Source organism: Ciconia boyciana, chromosome 7 (genome assembly GCF_034638445.1).
Source record: "Ciconia boyciana chromosome 7, ASM3463844v1, whole genome shotgun sequence".
In the NCBI taxonomy this organism is placed as follows: domain Eukaryota; kingdom Metazoa; phylum Chordata; class Aves; order Ciconiiformes; family Ciconiidae; genus Ciconia; species Ciconia boyciana.
The window spans coordinates 4,659,560-4,677,757 of NC_132940.1; the positions used below are offsets into that span (position 1 = coordinate 4,659,560).

Below are 18,198 nucleotides of genomic sequence, written 5' to 3' on the forward strand. Positions count from 1 at the left end.
AAGAAAAGACTACACCTCCCTTAAAAGTCAATTTTATACCTGAAAAATCTTGTAGTCATGTAGACTCTAATTTCTAGCTCAATGTTTTACACCAAAAATGATTACAGAAAGCTGATTACAGAAAGTTACCAGTAAAATGTATTATAGTAAATCATACGAAGTTTCTTCTCTTCTGTATCAGCCAGTAACAATGACCCATGTTAAGACAGCAAATCCAAAATAAATCTGGTAATCTGGTTTCATACAGGTAATTTTATTAATTGCTTTAATATGCAATTAAGGAATAGTCAGTGGGCTGCAGGATTTTATAAGGCAATAATCCTGTTCCCTGGTGTACAGCTTTGTCCCAAAGAGTAGGTTATCCAAAAAGAAAAAGAGCTGGATGGCTGCCAAATCAAACAGCACCTTCTTCCCATTTTCAATTACATACAAGTGAGGCAGAGTAACGAGGATATACTGGAAACTTTGACATTTATTTATTGAACATTTTTACTGAGAAGGAACTGCTGGCTTGCTAAACCGGAAACTATATTTTTACTACAGAAACAATCACACAGAAAACCAGGATCCTGCTGCTCAGCGTGAAAGGAATGGCTAGAACCAATAAATTGACCCATCTAAGCCAGCAATGTTAAGGTTATTTCATTCAATGCAGCACATATTTCAAAAATCCAAAAACCCAAAACACAGTGTATATTTCGAAAATCCTTATGTCATACTATTTTACACAGCACTGTCTTCTTTGACTCAGCCAGGCTGTGTTACGGTTCATAGGCACAACAATCAAAACATAACAAAACCACTAAAAGAAAAAAGGTGTAGCATTTACAGGGACAAATGAAAAGATAACCCAAATTGCAAGAAGAAATTCAGAAGATTTTCTCCCCTTTCCAGAGATTCTAGAGACTAAATAACCAAAAGATGAAATGGGGAATAACTCACCACACTACATGTTCTTTTTTCTTTTTGGATAGACCAATTGTTTTAATTCAGTTTTACCACAGAGGAGAAAAATGCAGAGTAAATGAAGAGGAAAATAGGGAAGTCAACATTCTTTGAAGCAACAACATATGGTGACCAGGCATGAGAGATGGAGGTTATAAATCTTTCCTTGATAGAATTACCTAAAGATGAAATTGCAACTTCAAGGGGCTTGAGCTTTTAAAACCACACCAGAATCTACCAAATTAACCTGCATGGTTACAAATTTTGCAATAGCCTTTGTTTCCAATGCTTCTTTGCAAAAGCTCAGCATACTGAGAGTTTTGGTACTAATACAGATGTGGTCAATAGAAAGCATGAAAACCTTTACTCCACAAATCACTCAAAATAAGAATAAAAAAATAGGAGAATTAAGACTTAGGACAAAATGCTGCATCTTGCAAACAGTCACTGCTGTATTATAGCAAGGGAGAGGAGACAGGAGGTATATTGGTGCTTGTTTCTTTGTGAGAAGAAACTTATTTAGAGATACCAAAGGACAGAGGAAAAGCTCTTTAGTATTCCAGCCACTATGGCCGATTGCCCAAGAAAGTGAAGGGTGAGAATCCTGTTGTCTCATGTACACTTCTGACTGGGTTCATCATACAGCAGTATGTAGGTAAGTAATCTGCCTGTCCTTCTAATAATGATCCTCTAAAATGTCTCTGAAGGAGACACTTCCCCATTTCCAAATCCCAATGATGGAATGCCACAGGACGAAGCATCAGGATAGTACAGGAATCTGAGAGTGACAGCGACCACCACATCCACATACTTTACCCCTAAGGAAATACCATCCAATTCCAACACATTTCTTAACTATAAGCTAACTCTTAACCAAAGCCTAACTCTAATTACTATATAAGGTTACCATCGAGTTGGGTCTTTCCTATATGACCCATCTTTTCTTTCCTCTATTGGAAAGTGATGCCCTGGTAGATGTTCTGAGTGAAGAGCAGACTGCCAGAGCAGTGGCTCTGACTTGGCTGCCCCATGCCCCAAAACCCCCACGCTGACAGAATGCATGAGCAGGTCAACTCTACATCTAATGCATATTACACCCCCAAAGCATCAGATTTAGCCTTCAGACACAAGAACAGCCCTGTTCCGTAGGCTCACCAGCTCCCTGAAGCATCACTCACTGTGCACATACTAGACAGCACACACGCACGTACTTCCATACGAGATTCCCTGGCAGAAGCCTGGCAGCACTACTGCTATTGCTTATCACTAGTGGCTTTCACGTGTCTGTTCAGCAGCCGGTCCTTTTGTCAGCAGAGCATGTTAAAGCCAGACCAAGATTATCAGAAGTGATTTTGAGCCAACCCATGAAAACCAGATAGCTTTTAAACATTTTGATTTTGACATTGGGTGGAAATGTCCAAAAATTTTTCTGAGAAACTTGACCAAAATCACTGGGACAAATACAGTAAAAATTCCCCTTCAAATAAACATAGACATAAGGAAAGAGGGTAAAAAACACACAATTTTCTCCATTACTATTAGACTGAGCAAACAACAAGCTTTGGAAAGCACAATAATTAAGCACAAACCATCTATTTAAAGGACAGATAATAACTTCTATTCTTTGCAGAGTCTACAACAATGCTGAATACTTGCAGCAACACCTCTAAGTAAGGTTTGTTTTGGAAGGTGTGGCAGAAAAATAAATGTAAGAGAAGGCTATGGAACTGCAAGGCTAGATAGGCATCTACATTCCCCCCTCCCCCAAAAGACATTTATTCAGTTTCTTGTTTCTTGATTTCATGTAGCTGAATTCTTTAAAAAATATTTTTACATAATCTAAAATATTTGCTGCATGATACAACTGATATTGCCAAAGGTGGCACCTCTTTAACGATAATCTTCTGAATGTACACTAAGCCAAAACACTTAGTAGGTGGTTTCTTCACATTGCAGAGAAGTTGTGGCATCCTGGATAGGATTCAGGGCCTCACCTGGCTCCCAGTGATCAGCACAAGCAGTATGACGGAAAGAAACAGGCTACAAATGCCCAGTGGGACGTATAATAGCAGTAGTTTCCAAACTACTTTCCCTTTTTCTGTTTCAGAGATATCCCAGCAAAGCCCATGGGCTTGACCTGTAACTCAGTGAAACAAAAGGAAACTCTCCTGCTGACTAGCAAAACCCTTGGAACCAGGCCTTGCGTCAGTAGCTGCGGAAGCACTGAAAAAGGCAGAGGCTGCATTTGGGAAATCAGACTCCTTATGCAGTGCTGAGGCACTGGATTGAAATTTGTATTTATTCTTTTTCTTTATGAACTGGTATTAACTTATTTGATTCAAGCAAAGATGGGAAGGGGGCATAAGGAGTCATCAAATCCGGCTCCCGACAGTCACAGGTAAGCACTTAGGAGAAGTTTACGCCAGCAAGACCCAACAGAACCTGCACTGTACTTATGACAAGCCAAAACACATTTCCATAGCCGAAGAGGCAGGAACCTCCTGATGTATCATAACAGTAAAAGAATAAACACTTCTTAAATTAAAAAGTGTGACATGAGTGGTTCAAAGGATCTAGTTTCACTGAAAAAGAGTTCTGAAGGAGTGTGCTACCCAGACTGACATGGATGTACATATGTATAAAATATACATATCTGTTCTGACATTACTGGATATGCTTCTGAAATATTTTTACATATAAGGGCAGGGTTAAAAACTAAAGGTAAATGAATATACCAAAATTATATAAAAACACATCACAGAAAATTTCACAGCATTAGATTTTTCTAATGGTTATGAAGACAGACTTAATAAAATCAGTTCCGAGACGTTCAGTTATTGCATAGTAGTGCAAAACATCTAAACTTGGAATGAAATATCTGTGTATTTGAAGGCAGAAGATTAACAGAAGAGTAAGAATTAAATATGAAGTCCTGTCACCAAAAGTTGGTACTGAAATTACATTTATCAAAACGAGTTCTCCTTAGAAACACTAGAATTATTAAATACAGATATATATTGTACCATATATTTGTTGCAATGGGATTAACTTTAATGGAAAAATTCTTACGAAAGGAAACTGCTCCTCCTACTAACCTATACCGCACTGTAGTATATTCACATTTGGAAAAACGCCAAACACGGCCCAGTTCCTCAGCTTATGTTGAGCTGTTCATTGATTCCAGTGGAACTGTGTCAATTTAACCAGGTTGAGAAGCTGACCCCCTATTCAGAAAATACATTCTGATAAGTTTTTGTGCAAAATTTCACCTACAAATATCTGTGCCTGATAGGCACCATCGAGACCATCTTGATAAATAATTTCATCCAAGTGGATGCAATGTACTGTTTAGTGTCCTTGTGTAGCATGAGGAGAGGACATGTCTTATACCAGTGGAATTGGAGGTGGCAAAACAGATACGATTTTGGGCATTCGGACCCTTCTTCAGGTTTCTGTATACTACCGTTGTTTATATAAATGAAGCTAAGTCATGCTTTGGCTTATCCACTGAACATAAAAGCCTTACTGCTACTTTTACGACTGTTAATGCATTGAAATAACATGAATAAACATGAAGTTCCACCCTCATTATTAAGTCTGCATTCACTGTGGGCAAGACAAGAGGTATAGGTGTGTAATTTTTTACTGCATAAATAATGCTATGTTGTTTCTTATGTTTAACATTCCTCAATATGAAGGAAGGAAAATAGGACAGATATAACTGAGATGAAAGCGTGACCTTCTTGCAGTATCAGAGCCATGCCAAACTCCCTTTTTCGTCTGTAAAATTACATGGCCTAACTTCATAGATAGCAGCTTCTACTTGCATGTCTCTCCAGACAAAAGACAAATGAATCTTCAATACACCTAAATAACATAAGGAGTTAAAAAGAGGGTGGAGAGAAAGCGATGCTGGCTCTTGTCTGGCTGTACAGAAGGTACAAACTTTTCCACTTGAATTAAAGTCTGTGCATGGTGCCAAATGTCAAAGTGTAAAACGCATTAAAACGGGGAAAAAAAAATCAGGTACTGCATACCTGGATAGATGCAAAATCTCCAGAAGCACAAGCTCCAAGAATAGCAGTGCCCACCAAAACAGACTCCACTTCTTTGGACAGGACAACAGGCTTGCCTATACAAGAAAAAGCCATGCCTCTGTTAGGAAGAATATAGCAGTACTGCACTAGCGGCACAGTAAATAATTAAAGCAAAAAATACAAAGAAAAAAGGAATCAAAAAGGACTTGAAAACCATGTTCACAACTCCATTCAGAGCTACAGTCTACTGTAGATTCATGTAAATCTCTCTGCTCTGTGGTTCCCGGCTCCAAGAAAAATGCAGAATTTAAATAAAACAGTTTCAGCAAAATATTAATGCAGAACATAAAGCATACAAAGAACAAACCCCCAGATCTTTGACGCTGGCTATTTATCTTAAAGGGCTTGGTATAAACCTGTTACCCACACCCTCCAAACCCACGTGCCTATTAAAAGTTCACCTCGAGGGGAAAACAGGGTGGTAACCTTTTTGTTTCTTTTGCAATAAACAAAAAATAGATTGTTTGAGTTTGTTTTTAAATATATAGCCAACAAAGCCAGTCTGGTTTTGCTGGAAGACATGAAAATATGAGTAGTAAACTTTCACAAGCTATGTACGAAATCATAAGAGAAATCTTGTTTTCCAAATTGTGCAAAATGTTCAAAAACAAGATTAAAACACTGCAAACAAACCAACAAACAAAGTCAATATATAATCTGAAGTAGAATTAAAAATTATTGTTTCATCACCTATGGGCACTGTTATGAACAGACTTTCCCTCAGTTCACACAAAAAGTATTCTAAGACCTGTATTATTAATGTAAAAACAGCAGGAGAAGGAGTAATAAACAAATAAAAATTGGCCTACTTTCTTAATTCTCCTTACAAAACCTAAAACAATAGCATAAGTCTAAATACTTTTCTAGCTACACGTTAGACATTCATCCTCACTAAGCCAACGAATTTAATATTCCTACAGTATTTGGCACGTGTCTAAATTTCCATTACTGAGATAATTTCATTCAATGAATGATGATGCAAACACAGTGGTGGGAGGAGGGCTTCCTTCTGTGAATAGCCTCAATGATATTACGTCCCAAAAAATGCTGCTCCTGAGAGCCAACTGTAAGATTAGAAGGAGCTGAAATTTGGAGGAAGATCTAAAGGGAGCCATGAACAACTCCTACAGAGGAAAAGGCAAACACACTCTCTTCAAAATGAGACATAAAATTATTAGTATCAGAAACAATTATTGATACAAAGCAAATTCACCTTGCACCCCAAGCATCCACTTACTTTATGCTACCATTGCACTGTTCCACCAGTGTAAAGCTCCTTACAATCAACTTTCAATGACATAAAGGTGCCACAGTGGTCTTTATGCCATTTTTTCCTACAGTTAGCACAGGCAGAGTGATGGGGAAAGAAAGCGGATACAGTGAGACCTTGTTGTTTGATTGCTGGAATGACTACTAACAGCGAACTAGTGTAATTACAGCATCCCTTAAATTTTCTCTGACCGAACAAATCCACCTTAAAAACATTAGAGTAGGATCAGTCACCTAAGCATTCCTCAGGACCACAGCTCAGGACCTGGGTCAACCTGGAACACAAAATCTAAAACCCAAGCTTACAGCCACACGGCTGTTTGCCAGGCGTTGAAGCAGTAAGCAGTTTTCAGTGTGCTCTAAAATTTACTGCACATTTCCCGCATCATCAGAATGAATACAGAGTTCTTACCAGGCAAACAAAAAGATCAAGATACTTTTTAAGTGGCCTGCAAAATTATCTATTGGATGTCTGCATGGCTGAGTCATGGGCATTTGCAGCTAACAATAATATATTCAGATTTTTTTCTTTTCGGGAAAGAATGGGGGATTGATCCTGGAATGTTAGTTATTTTATCTGATAGGCTCTAATGAGTTCAACACAACCGAGAGCATTTCAGTTAGATGAACTCTGACATCCCTTGTCAGTCACTGATTTTACAAATGGGGGAGAACTCCAGACTGCAAAAAGGCCTTTTTGTGCTTAATTGTACTTGACCATTAGTTACAGTCAAAGAACTTCTGATTACATTTTAATCAGAATACCTTTTCACAGATCTTTTATTTTACACATCATGAACCAGCATCCCAACTCTAACGTAGCTGAAATTCACCTAAAACATTTGAGTTATATAAGGAAAGGCACACACTTGACAGCATTTTTCACAAACAGAAAGCGTCACTTTGACTAAAATGTATTTAGTGAATTTTAAGGTCAATAGGCATTATGCTTTTTGCTCCTCCATTTCCGTTTTCATCTCCTGTAAGCACATAAAGCATATTTTCATCTCACCTCCTGCAGCAAGGTTATGAAGTGTGGTTTGACGTTAGGGCAAGTCAGATCTCCAGACCAAATGCCCCAAATCTGAGCCTTCAACTTTATTCATGACAGCTCAACTTGGTCTTAATTTCAAATATAACCAAAACATACATCATTCAAAGTTTCTCTGAAGTCCTTTACACTAAATTTTGTTCTTTTTCCCACATTTTTTAAAGTACATTCAACTGACTCACAGGTGCGCTAAGATGTCCAACACACACAGGCTAAAGGGAGACCAAAAATACCATGCAAGCCTAAGACCTCCTCTTGTCATGAACCACATACCCAGGACCTTCCACCCATCAGGAATAATTCTACAAAACCAAATGCAACACCATGTAGGAGCAAGGATCCAGAAATTGTCCCCTAAACCATATTAATGATACTGACATGGAAGTAATTCAGAAAAGAATTGTTCTATATAATGGCTACAATGTCCAGCATGAGCAGGAAGTGTCAGGATAAGTCCAACAGAATTCAAACAGGTTGAAGCTAATAGAGGTTTTAGTAAAACACATCTTACGCAAAACATGCTCACAAAATGTACTGGGCATTATCCTCATCTAACTAACTTCTTGTAGTCTGGCTGAATGGAATAATTTCTATAGAATGTTTCGAATTATTTTTAAAAATAAAAATCTGATAGTGAGAAACATCTCTGACATGTAATTTATACATATTGGTTTTAAAAATTCCATACAAAGTTTTTACAGTTATTCAATCGCACTTTCTTAAAAAACCTGTAAGTCTAAGATCCACAGATTGGAAGTCATGCTGGAGGTTTCTCCAGAAGTCTGTTTTCTAACAATATGAAGTATGGAGCTTTGCTTGCACCGCATCTCTGTTATTCAAATGTCTTTAAATTTCAGGAAATCCAGCCTTGCAGGAAGTAACATTTCATTACACACTTTTTGGCCAACCAGCAAAATACAGTTCTATATAAAGAAGGTATTTATTTTTCCAAAGACAAAGTATTTAGCCACCTAAAATAAAGTAGTTTACACTGCTTTCCCCGCACTTCCTCTAACTTACCAGTAATGTCAGCATGCATCTGCACAAAGAGAGGGTTCTTGCTCAGCCCACCACACAGAAACAGCGTGTTGATATGATGCCCTGCAGCCTGCATAGTTTCCAAAATATGTCTTGTTCCTAACTTCAAAAAGGGAGGGGAAAAAAAAACCAACCAGATGAGCACAGGAGAGCAGCCACAGCAACAGATCTTAAAGTACAATTTGCTAAAAAGAATGAAAGAATGATACTACTAACTGCCCCTACCAGTAACCTGAGGGCTGGGAACAGACCTGCAGGGGTACGGCCTCTGCTTCGCTTCCAGCCAGTAACAGGCATTGTAATTAAGAACTAGAAAAATCAAACAGATGGCACAAAGAATTGGGAAGTACATGGGCACAGCATATTGCAGTAAACATCCTGCGGCTGGCTGAAGAAGTGAAGACGTACCAGTACACAATAACACAGGGAAATGGGGCTTACAGGGAAGTACTGACAAGGGTGAAGACAGGGATTACGAGAAGACAGAGAAACGGGCACCAGGAAAAACTGATAAGCAGCTGTTTGTGACCAAGCGCAGCAGAGTACGGAAAACATTTCCAGGTCCAGTACTAAAACCTACATGGCAAGGACATCCCCACCAAAACCTTCTATTTACTTTGTATAACAGCATCTGAAAATCACTCTCAGTAAAGAGATTTCAGTTCTGAAGCCAAATAGCAAAACAGAACAAAAAAAGGAGCAAATAGAAAACTGTATTTTCTGTCTTTTCAGCAAAAAGGAAAAGCTGAAGAATTTTGTATTGGCTTAACTATTTCTCTTGGCCTTTGCCCTGCGCAAAATAAAATGTTCCATTTCATGCCTGGATTAATTGAAACATCTATAATATAGGCATATTTTTAAACTTTTCATTTACAGTCTCCATTCTGAGAAACTCAAATTAGAACAGCTCAGTGTTCTGCTCCGCAAATGATGACAGCAACTGCGTTGCCATTTTGAAAAAATCTTTTCTCTTTTTGTTTGCTTTGCTTGCCTCCAACTACTCACCAAAGTCAGCCTTCTCCCTGTTTCCTCTTGCAAGAATATTTTCCATTTCTTTGACAAACTATTTGTCCAAAAATAATTCCCAGCTCTTTATAATACCTTGGAAGTTAATTTTGAAGCTCAGACTTGACAAAATGCCAAATTCAAGCCAAAATTTTGCCCAAGCTGACCCTTTGTAGGTAGACTGCCCACAAAACACACTCTGGGCAAAGCTTTCACAAACTGTCGTTTAAGTCTTCTTTATGCTATGCTGCAAGTTCATTAAGAGGTCTGCAGCCTGCCATAAACCCCTCTTCAAATAAAAGCTACTGAAAATTGAAGCTAGCAGAGTTTCATCAGACTGGAGACGTTTACTATGAATGACTGGCACCACTCTGGATAGGCCTTCAAATGTATTTTGGTTTTTCAGGCAAGCGGTTACGAGGAACTTTAGCAGCCGCAACACCAGCTGACTAAATCCATCGCTTCCCTATTGACACAGAGGGCTAATTTCCAAATCACACAGCCACAATTTTAATTATGGAAAAATAAACTGCTCTAAAAAGAGTCTGTCTCCTCAGAACGGGCTTGACGGCCACAATTATATCTCTGATCATGTTCTCATCCGTCTAACTGTTGCATCACATTTTGCAATGAATAGTTAAAAGGATATTCTCTTTCACTACTTCTGAAATTCAAATTTATTAACAACTTCTCTCACAACATACACACGTCAAAGACCCTGAGAAACAACATGCTGTGAAAATTATTTTGTGTTTACCTGCCTGGAAAATTGTATTCACATAGCAATTTAAATTAAAGCCAGACTTATTTCACTGTGGGTGGGGGGGAACTAATTTAATCCTGGACTGGAGAAAATGCAAATTGAGGGGCTTCAAATGCAAATTTTATATAAAAAGAAAAAAGCGTCTCCTGCTGAAAAGAAAACTAGAGATTAACATTCTGTGGGCAGGCCTACACTTTCTACAAGATTTTTACTTAGGTTTAAAGTCTATCTTGCACCCATTGAAGACAGCTAATGGTACGGGATTGGGGCTGTCCTGAACGAGAACTGTTTCCTTCAGCAAAAGTGAAGCTAGAATTGGGAGTGATGGAGTATGGGAGGAAAATTAAATTTCCTAGGTATCACATTAGCAGTTAGTAAATATATCAAGTCAAAACCAAGTCTGCTCTGTCTACTTTTTAGTTACTGTTTCAATAGCGTTTTAAGAATTTCCGTTAACTTACAATGAAACCTACGGTATGGCCTTTTCATTTTCAATCTCATGATCAGTGCAATTAGCTATCAAAAAGATATGCAGACGCTGAATTTAGTGTTCAACACAGTATTTGCGTCTTACCATAAAATTTGAGTTGTATCCTATAATGAGATAATAGGTGACTTTCCCAGGATTTCCAGCAGAGAACGTTTCCACTTCATTAGCACGATATAATAACGGGGCACCTGTTTGATACTGGAAAGTTTCTTTCAGGGGGCAGTATCAGTAGCTGGCATTGTTTAATCTCTCCTAGACATTCCTATTTAAATAGTGGGATTATATTGAAGCATCAGGTATAACCAAGCTACATTAGTCTTAAAAAGGATTAAACCTCACAACAGTGAATTCCAGGCTGGGGTTAAGTTCTCGTTATTTGCTGAAGAGGGAGGGTTAACACATAAGATGTACAATTCACAGTAAATTTACAGCAGCCGCCCACCGTCTATATCCCAGATGGCTGACCCAGCCTAGCAAAGTTGTTTAACCAGTAGAGGAGTTTGGAAGTTTTCCAGCTGAGCAGTTTTATCAGGAAAACTCCCCAATTCATCAAACTGTTAATGTTTTGCAAAAACACCTCAAATTCAACAAACTTTAAAAAAAAAAAAAAATCACAAAAAGGATGTCAAAGGAAGGCCGATTTCAGTCACCAAATGCCTGGGGATAGCATGCCCCATTGAAAATACGCTGCACCAGGGTTTCAAAACAACTTATTTGACCCAGGTTTTCACTTCAAGATAGAACTTCTTGTGAACTGGAAATTCTGGGTTCCAGAGAAAATCAGGGCAGAAACAAAAGTATTCCAATAAAATTGCCATCTCTGCATGTTAGCAAACATCGAGGACATTTTCATAAAGACTGTCCCTCTGTCTGCTTTTACAGAAACACGGCCATGGGTTGGAAATGCTACGCACGAGGCAACTGCTTGTCTTGCAGCAGGGTTAGGTTTATGGTTGGACTCGATGATCTTGAAGGTCTTTTCCAACCTATACGATTCTGTGATTCTGTGAAACCGAGGGAGGAATGAAGTCTGGTCTGTTTGGTCTGTAGCGTTTTGAACTGAATCACAGACCCACTCCGACTCGCTGTGGTACAGAGTTCTGACTCATCTAACAGGCAAGCAGGGGAAATCCATGGATTTAGGAACAATCTGAAGCTGAGGCATTTTAGGGGAGCGCAAGTTCCTTCATACAATTGCCAAAGCTTTTTCTTTCCACTCTCTCTGCTTCCCTCTAGACAGCCCATGATGTTAACACTGCCCCATAACAGTATCAGCCTCTTTCCTCACATCTGCACTAGAGGCAAGAGCTCCATTTACAGAATTGCCATAAGGAGAAAAATTTCGAAAAATTTTCTACACAGTCTGTCGATTATCCTACAGTAGGGAGTAGTCACCAATGTGGGTAAACAGTATCTTGCTCCTTTAAGAAGTCCATTAAGTGAATTCATTTATTATTAGAAATCTGTTTAGCAGAAGGGAATGATCACCCTGCCACAGAACATGAGACAATTCATTTATTCTTTTATGCACTTAAAATGGCTTACAGCAATGGCTTGAATCGTGGCCAAGTAGATAAGGGCAAGTTCGTCCAGACCCTGAGACAACGTTAGTCCAACAACCTGTGCAAAGATCAAAAAAAAAAAAAAAAGTATCAATCCAGCCAAAGTAAAACTGTATTATTTTCTATGTTTCTTGTTGTAACAAGTTTTAAGTGCTAATTCTAAGCCCTACTTTTGTGAGCTGTACACATAATGTTATGTTAAACATGTTATTCCTGATTTGGGGGAAGAAACATAAATTGTTCTTGCCCTTGCAAAGAAATAAAGAACAAACAGCATATCGTATGGGATTAGAGACAGATTAACTCTGACAGTTTTATGTTATGACTCAGATATTGCTCGTGAATGTATTTAATGTAATAATATGAAAATGGTATTACATAAAAATAACTTTTTAAAAGCATTTCTCCCCCTCCCTTCCAAGCACCCTAACACTGAAACACAATTAAAGACTGTATCTTAACCTCCTTTACTCTGACATAAATCAATGCTGCACTGTAGTTACTCTGGATTAATATCAGCATAGGCAAGACCTGAATGCAGCCATAACTGCGGCAGAAAAAATGTGTTGCTATTACCAGTATTTGCATACAGTCATCATACCAAGGAAATTCTGATTCTACTGCAGCATATAATTCTTTCATAAAATAATATAGGTATTATTAGAACCTAAAAATATATAAGCCATCTATTTTTTTTTTTATGTTTCCCTTATTTGTGGTTTAAAACGTGTTGCAGTGCTTACGCCTACCCTTTCCTATCTCAGCCTCAAATACAGCAGATTTTGGTGCTGGTGAGTAGCTTGAGATGCTCACCTCAAGGACAATATGTCACTTTGAAGTACATTTTTGCATTAATCAGCAGGTATTTTGATATCATCAAATTATACCCTTATGATATTCTTCTACTATAGTTCTGCACAGTAACATCCTGGCTTGTGACCTAGCCCATCTACCACCATGAAGTTCAGTGAAGAGAAACACCCAAACCTTTAAAGATAGGCTGAAAATCTCCCAAGCAGAGGTTGTCTGGTGAGCTCCCAAACGCTGCTCTTTTGGGTCCCAGATTGCAATGCTCTGAAAAGTTCTTTGTGCAGAACACAATATTTCAATCCCTTTAAGTTCCAAAAGTAGCAATTTTAAAACCACAAGCCAGAATCAGATCAGGTTTATCTTTGAACAAAGATGCAGGAAGCACCACGGTTGCATATTTCCAATCATGAGAGCATCTATGCCCATTTTTAACAATAAGCAGAGGAGCTTTTCAGTTTCTGTTGAAATTTACTACCCAATAACTCTAATACAGCACACTTACTGAACATTTATCTGTTTAAATCAAGCAATCTCTCCTCAGAATATTTCATTTCTTTCCCAGATAGGTATACCCAAATTTGTGTTGACATTCATTGCAAGAGATACGCAAAATTCGGTAGACAGGTGAGTTAAAACAACAGCAAGCACTGCTAGTCAGTGCTCTGAAATGTGATTCCTAGGAAAGATAGCGGGATACACACAACACTCCTCGTATTTTTAGAAAATCAACGTGGCTGTAGTGATATCTCAACTACAGTGATCTCTGGTTTTCTACTGGAACATTAGGACACTTCGAAATGCAGCAAGAAACCCAAATCCAATGGGATAGTTTAAATAGCTAAGGAGGAGTACGCTCAAAATTGAAAAAAAGCTCCTTCCAAGCTTTTTTTTTTTTTTTTTTTTTACCCTGTATTGACCTTTTTGCAAAGCCAGGCTGTTTCTTACCATGCCCTTTAGTGTCAGATCTGTTAAGGGAGATCTGTTACCATGGAAATCTGGCCAAACATGTAAATCAACAGTGAGGAAACCCACAGGCAAGGATTTCTTAATCAGATCCAGGTGACTGTTCAAGTATGTATATATACTGTGAGCACTAGAAGAAAAACAAGTTGGAAAAAGAGGGGGGGAGGTTATTCATCAAACATAAAACATTTGTACCACCATCAAATGCAGAAAACCCATCAAAGAATGCCAAATCTCAAATTTAAAACAAAGGGGGAGAAAGGCAGAAACGAGTGCTTGCTGAGCCCATGGCACTGCAGGGTGCGGGCAGCGGGGATGTCTGTCTGCACGTCCATTCAACAGGCCATCTGAATTCCTTGATCCCACAGGATGAGGGGAGGTAATGGCAGTTTGTGATCTTGAGTTTGTACATTGACTCCTACGGGTCCCTAGACGAGCCAGAGCTGTTTGATACTTTGGGCATTGATGACGCTTGTCTCTAGCAGAAAGGTGCTGACACTGTGAAAGAGAAAGCTAGAGAAAAGAAAGCTGAGAGAGAGGAATAAGGAGGATTCCAGACAGAAATGAAATCAAATTCCTTTACAAATGTTTAAAAATTTCTCTGATTAATCAATAGCACTGGACTTACAGCTTTCCTTTTTTAAACCATAATTATTTCAATGTGTGTTATGATTAAAATGCAGTACTAAGGGTGGAGGAGAGAAAGCAAGTGGCTGCTATTTTAGGGAGGAGCAGAACATGGGCCTAAATATGATTCTATCTAAGTTCAGATACTACACCCAACTCCACAATATCCAACAGACTTTTTCCTGGACCAATCTTAGGACTAACGGTGAATTCTTCAGTGCTTTGGCTTGCAATGACTCTAGTGACATTCCATTTAAAAAATGTTGCAATTATGCTCAGAATATTTTTTCAAACACTCATACTATCATAAACAGATTCATATATATTTTTCAACTCCTCGGAAATCTCCAAGTGGGGCATTTAATTCTAGACATGTGGGTCAATAATAGCACCTAACCCTAATTACAATTGATTAGTCATTGTCTCATCCACTGTAGACCCAAACAGTGATATTCATTTAGCCTCTACATGTATATTCAATCATGCACTAATGAGATCCCTAAGGGAATTTGGCATATGCTTTACTAGTTTGACTTCTGACCTGCTAGCAGCTGTATATTTATACTTTGCATTCAACCATTCAGCTGCATGTTTTTTCAATTATACCTTACCATGTGTATGCTATCAGAGGATATCATTCAAAATGAAGTACACTTGGAAGACATTAAAATAACTAATTCACATCATTATTCACGTACTTTAAAATGTACTTTATGTGTCTTCCTGGACCTGAATTATAATAATTTTGAGGTCACAATCATTTTTTTCCCCCTTGTTGTAAAAGTGGCCCTATTTTCTACATCCCTAAAGACTGCACTATAAGCAGTACATGCTAAGGACAAAGTCATTTTATTTCCAGTCTAAATCATGGCTTGACTGTTGGGAAGGAAAAGAAAGGAAAGCTTCACTCAACCACAGACCTACCAGACATCCCAGCTTCTATCTGTTCGCCATGTTGCTTGATTACTCTCGCAAGCATTAGGCATTTCTGCAGCTCTGACAGAACACAGGGACTGCACAAAAGAGGCTGACGTTCAGCCAAGTATGCTTAAGACCCACATAACCTTGGAATTACACTTTTTTTTCACACTTTTTTTTTTTTTTTTCTACATATAGATATGGTTCGAGGCACTACATTTGGACTGAGTGACTGGCAAAATCCTTCAAACACTTGCCAGTTCCAGTTTCGACCAAGTTTGTGTTATATGTAGTATTATACCATCAGCTCTCTGGAGCTTTTTCTATTCAGTTCAATGAGAAGGTATCAGTAGCAGCTGGATCTAACTTGCAGAGTTGAGCACAAGCTATTACTATTAAAAAGGAACTATGTTGAAAGTGGAGAATAAGAAATCAATGCAAGTTTGCCCAGTGTTATGTTCGTATTAGGGACATAACGTCAGAAAGCAACAAGAGGCTGGTATTTAATCTGTTCAGGTATCCTGGAAGATGCCAGCAGGTATCTTTCAGGAAAAAAATCTAAAAATTTTAGATTTCTAAATCTAAAAAAAAGGCCTCCAAAACAGCTAGAGGTACAGAAAACTGCCAATGTAATAATTATGTTCTGCTTGAAAGATCCCAGAATTGCTGATAGATAATATGTGTGTCACTTCACCACTTTTTTTTCAGGAGCTATCTCTTTAGATGGGGAAATGGCATTGAGAAGTGAAGGAAAGGAAATTCTGTCCTAGAACACAGCGCTTCACAAAGTGCCAAAGGGCATATAACCTTTGCTGTCAAACAGTTAGAAACTGTGATTCTAGGAAACAGAAGTCATTAAACATTAAAGCATAAATTATCATATTATTTCTTTTTTTTATTTCCTACTATAGCCTACCTATACTGGATTTTACCATATCAGTAATGGCTAGGTGTCGGACCTGCACAATATATAGATTGAAGACCAAATGTTCTATCTACAAAGCAATTTCTGCACGAAAGAAACCAAGTTTTGTTGTTGCTCACAGAGCATGCCAATTAGTTAGACCAAATGCTAAATTTACAGCTGTCCAGACAATCCTCATGTAATTCAACCCTCTCCACTTCCAGTAAAAGAAGGGAAAAGAGAACATAGGAATAGTACTGGGAGGGTTGCACAAGACTGGTCTTCAGCGCAAGTGGTCAGTAGGAGCTGGTTTCTGGCAAGTCTGTCTAAGCCGCTCGCGCCCTAACAAGTTACCACAAATTACTGAAACAGTGATAAATGCAGCTTGCAAACTCTTGCTCCTGATATAGGCAAAGGAACAGAAGTCTGCACAGTGAAGCTTCTTGAGATCAGCTGCTCAGCAGGCAGTTTGCCATTGCCGAACCTACTTATCAGCAGTGTTGGGAACCTGGGAAAAAGGAAAGACAGGCTTGGGAAGGTCGAAGTAGGTGATAGGCAGCAGCAAGTAAGAGGCACAGATTTGTGACCTCAGATGTTGTTTTTTAATGATCCAGACATGCATGTGCTTTTTGTCACTACAAAACCAGCCTAACTCTCCACAGTGTTGCGCCTAGAATGGGAAGTAAAGGTAATACGCAATTGCACACCTAAGTATGAACTTCTCATTTTCTTTTCTTTCCATGACCATTTGCGATGGCTGGATAAATTCCTACACGCACACAGAGAACATACTAAACATAATAAACCAGCTTCTCTGAAATATTCTGCTAAGATTTCCAGGCAAATAATTTACCATCATCACCAACAATCCTCCAAAACAAGACACTATGTTCTTACTAAGTATATGACTTTATGTAAGTAAACACACAATCCAAAGTTTGGGCCAACGCTGTTCACTAAAAAAATGCCTCACACTTATATAGCTACTGCTACTAGTCCCTATGATAAGGCTGAAGCTTGTGCTCCATCTGCAGAAAGAAATTAAGAAATAAGGAGAAAAATTCAGTTCGAATTGCAAAGTTCCTGATTTTTGTTTGTTCAAATTAAATTCTTTAAATTTCACGAATATTTGAGAAGGACAGGGAGAAAGGGCATAGGGGGAATTAATAAGAGACTTGTTTACTAAATTTCTAGCTATCCAAACATTTCATTAAGAGAGCAATATCTGGAAAGCATTATAAAACACCACTGAGCAAATTAACTTTACAAAATATTAGCATCCTTTTTATAAAATACTATAACCCTTTTTATCAATGCTATCCTCCACAGTTTTACTAACTGCAGGAGACTCAAATCCAAAATTATGACACCACACACCCCGATAACATGGACTTCTATTCCCGATACTCTGTATTTAGTGTCCTATTCATATCATAATTCAAGCTTTTTGCATTATGAAATTAGTTGTGGTCAGTCGGTTCAGTATCAGACCTAGTACAGACAAGCAGGCTACCCTATACTTATTTTTCCAACACAAAAAAAATGGTTTATCCTGGCATTACAGTCTAAACTAATTGTTTGTCTTACGCTTGCGCTTCATATGGGGGCACTGGAAAAATGGCCTGGAAGCCAAAATTTTGGGAAAAAACCCAGATCAATCCTTATTCCAAACATATACAGATGCATTTATTTCCTGATTTCCTTTTTTAAAGAACAACAGAGAGAATTCTAGGAAGCATGAATCTATTTCATATTG

At 38.3% G+C, this 18,198-nt stretch overlaps 1 protein-coding gene across 8 annotated transcripts in view; it reads right to left on the minus strand.

Moving 5' to 3' along the window:
- Window positions 1-18,198, minus strand: part of FGGY (FGGY carbohydrate kinase domain containing) — a 224,775-nt gene that overhangs the window by 24,503 nt on the left and 182,074 nt on the right. For all 8 annotated transcript variants that reach the window (XM_072868154.1, XM_072868151.1, XM_072868150.1 and 5 more), the window contains 4 exons: window positions 13,976-14,123; window positions 12,204-12,278; window positions 8,383-8,503; window positions 4,983-5,077 (listed from right to left, as the gene is read on the minus strand). In XM_072868154.1, coding sequence (XP_072724255.1) covers window positions 4,983-5,077; window positions 8,383-8,503; window positions 12,204-12,278; window positions 13,976-14,123 — 439 coding nt within the window. The remainder of the gene's footprint in view (window positions 1-4,982; window positions 5,078-8,382; window positions 8,504-12,203; window positions 12,279-13,975; window positions 14,124-18,198) is intronic.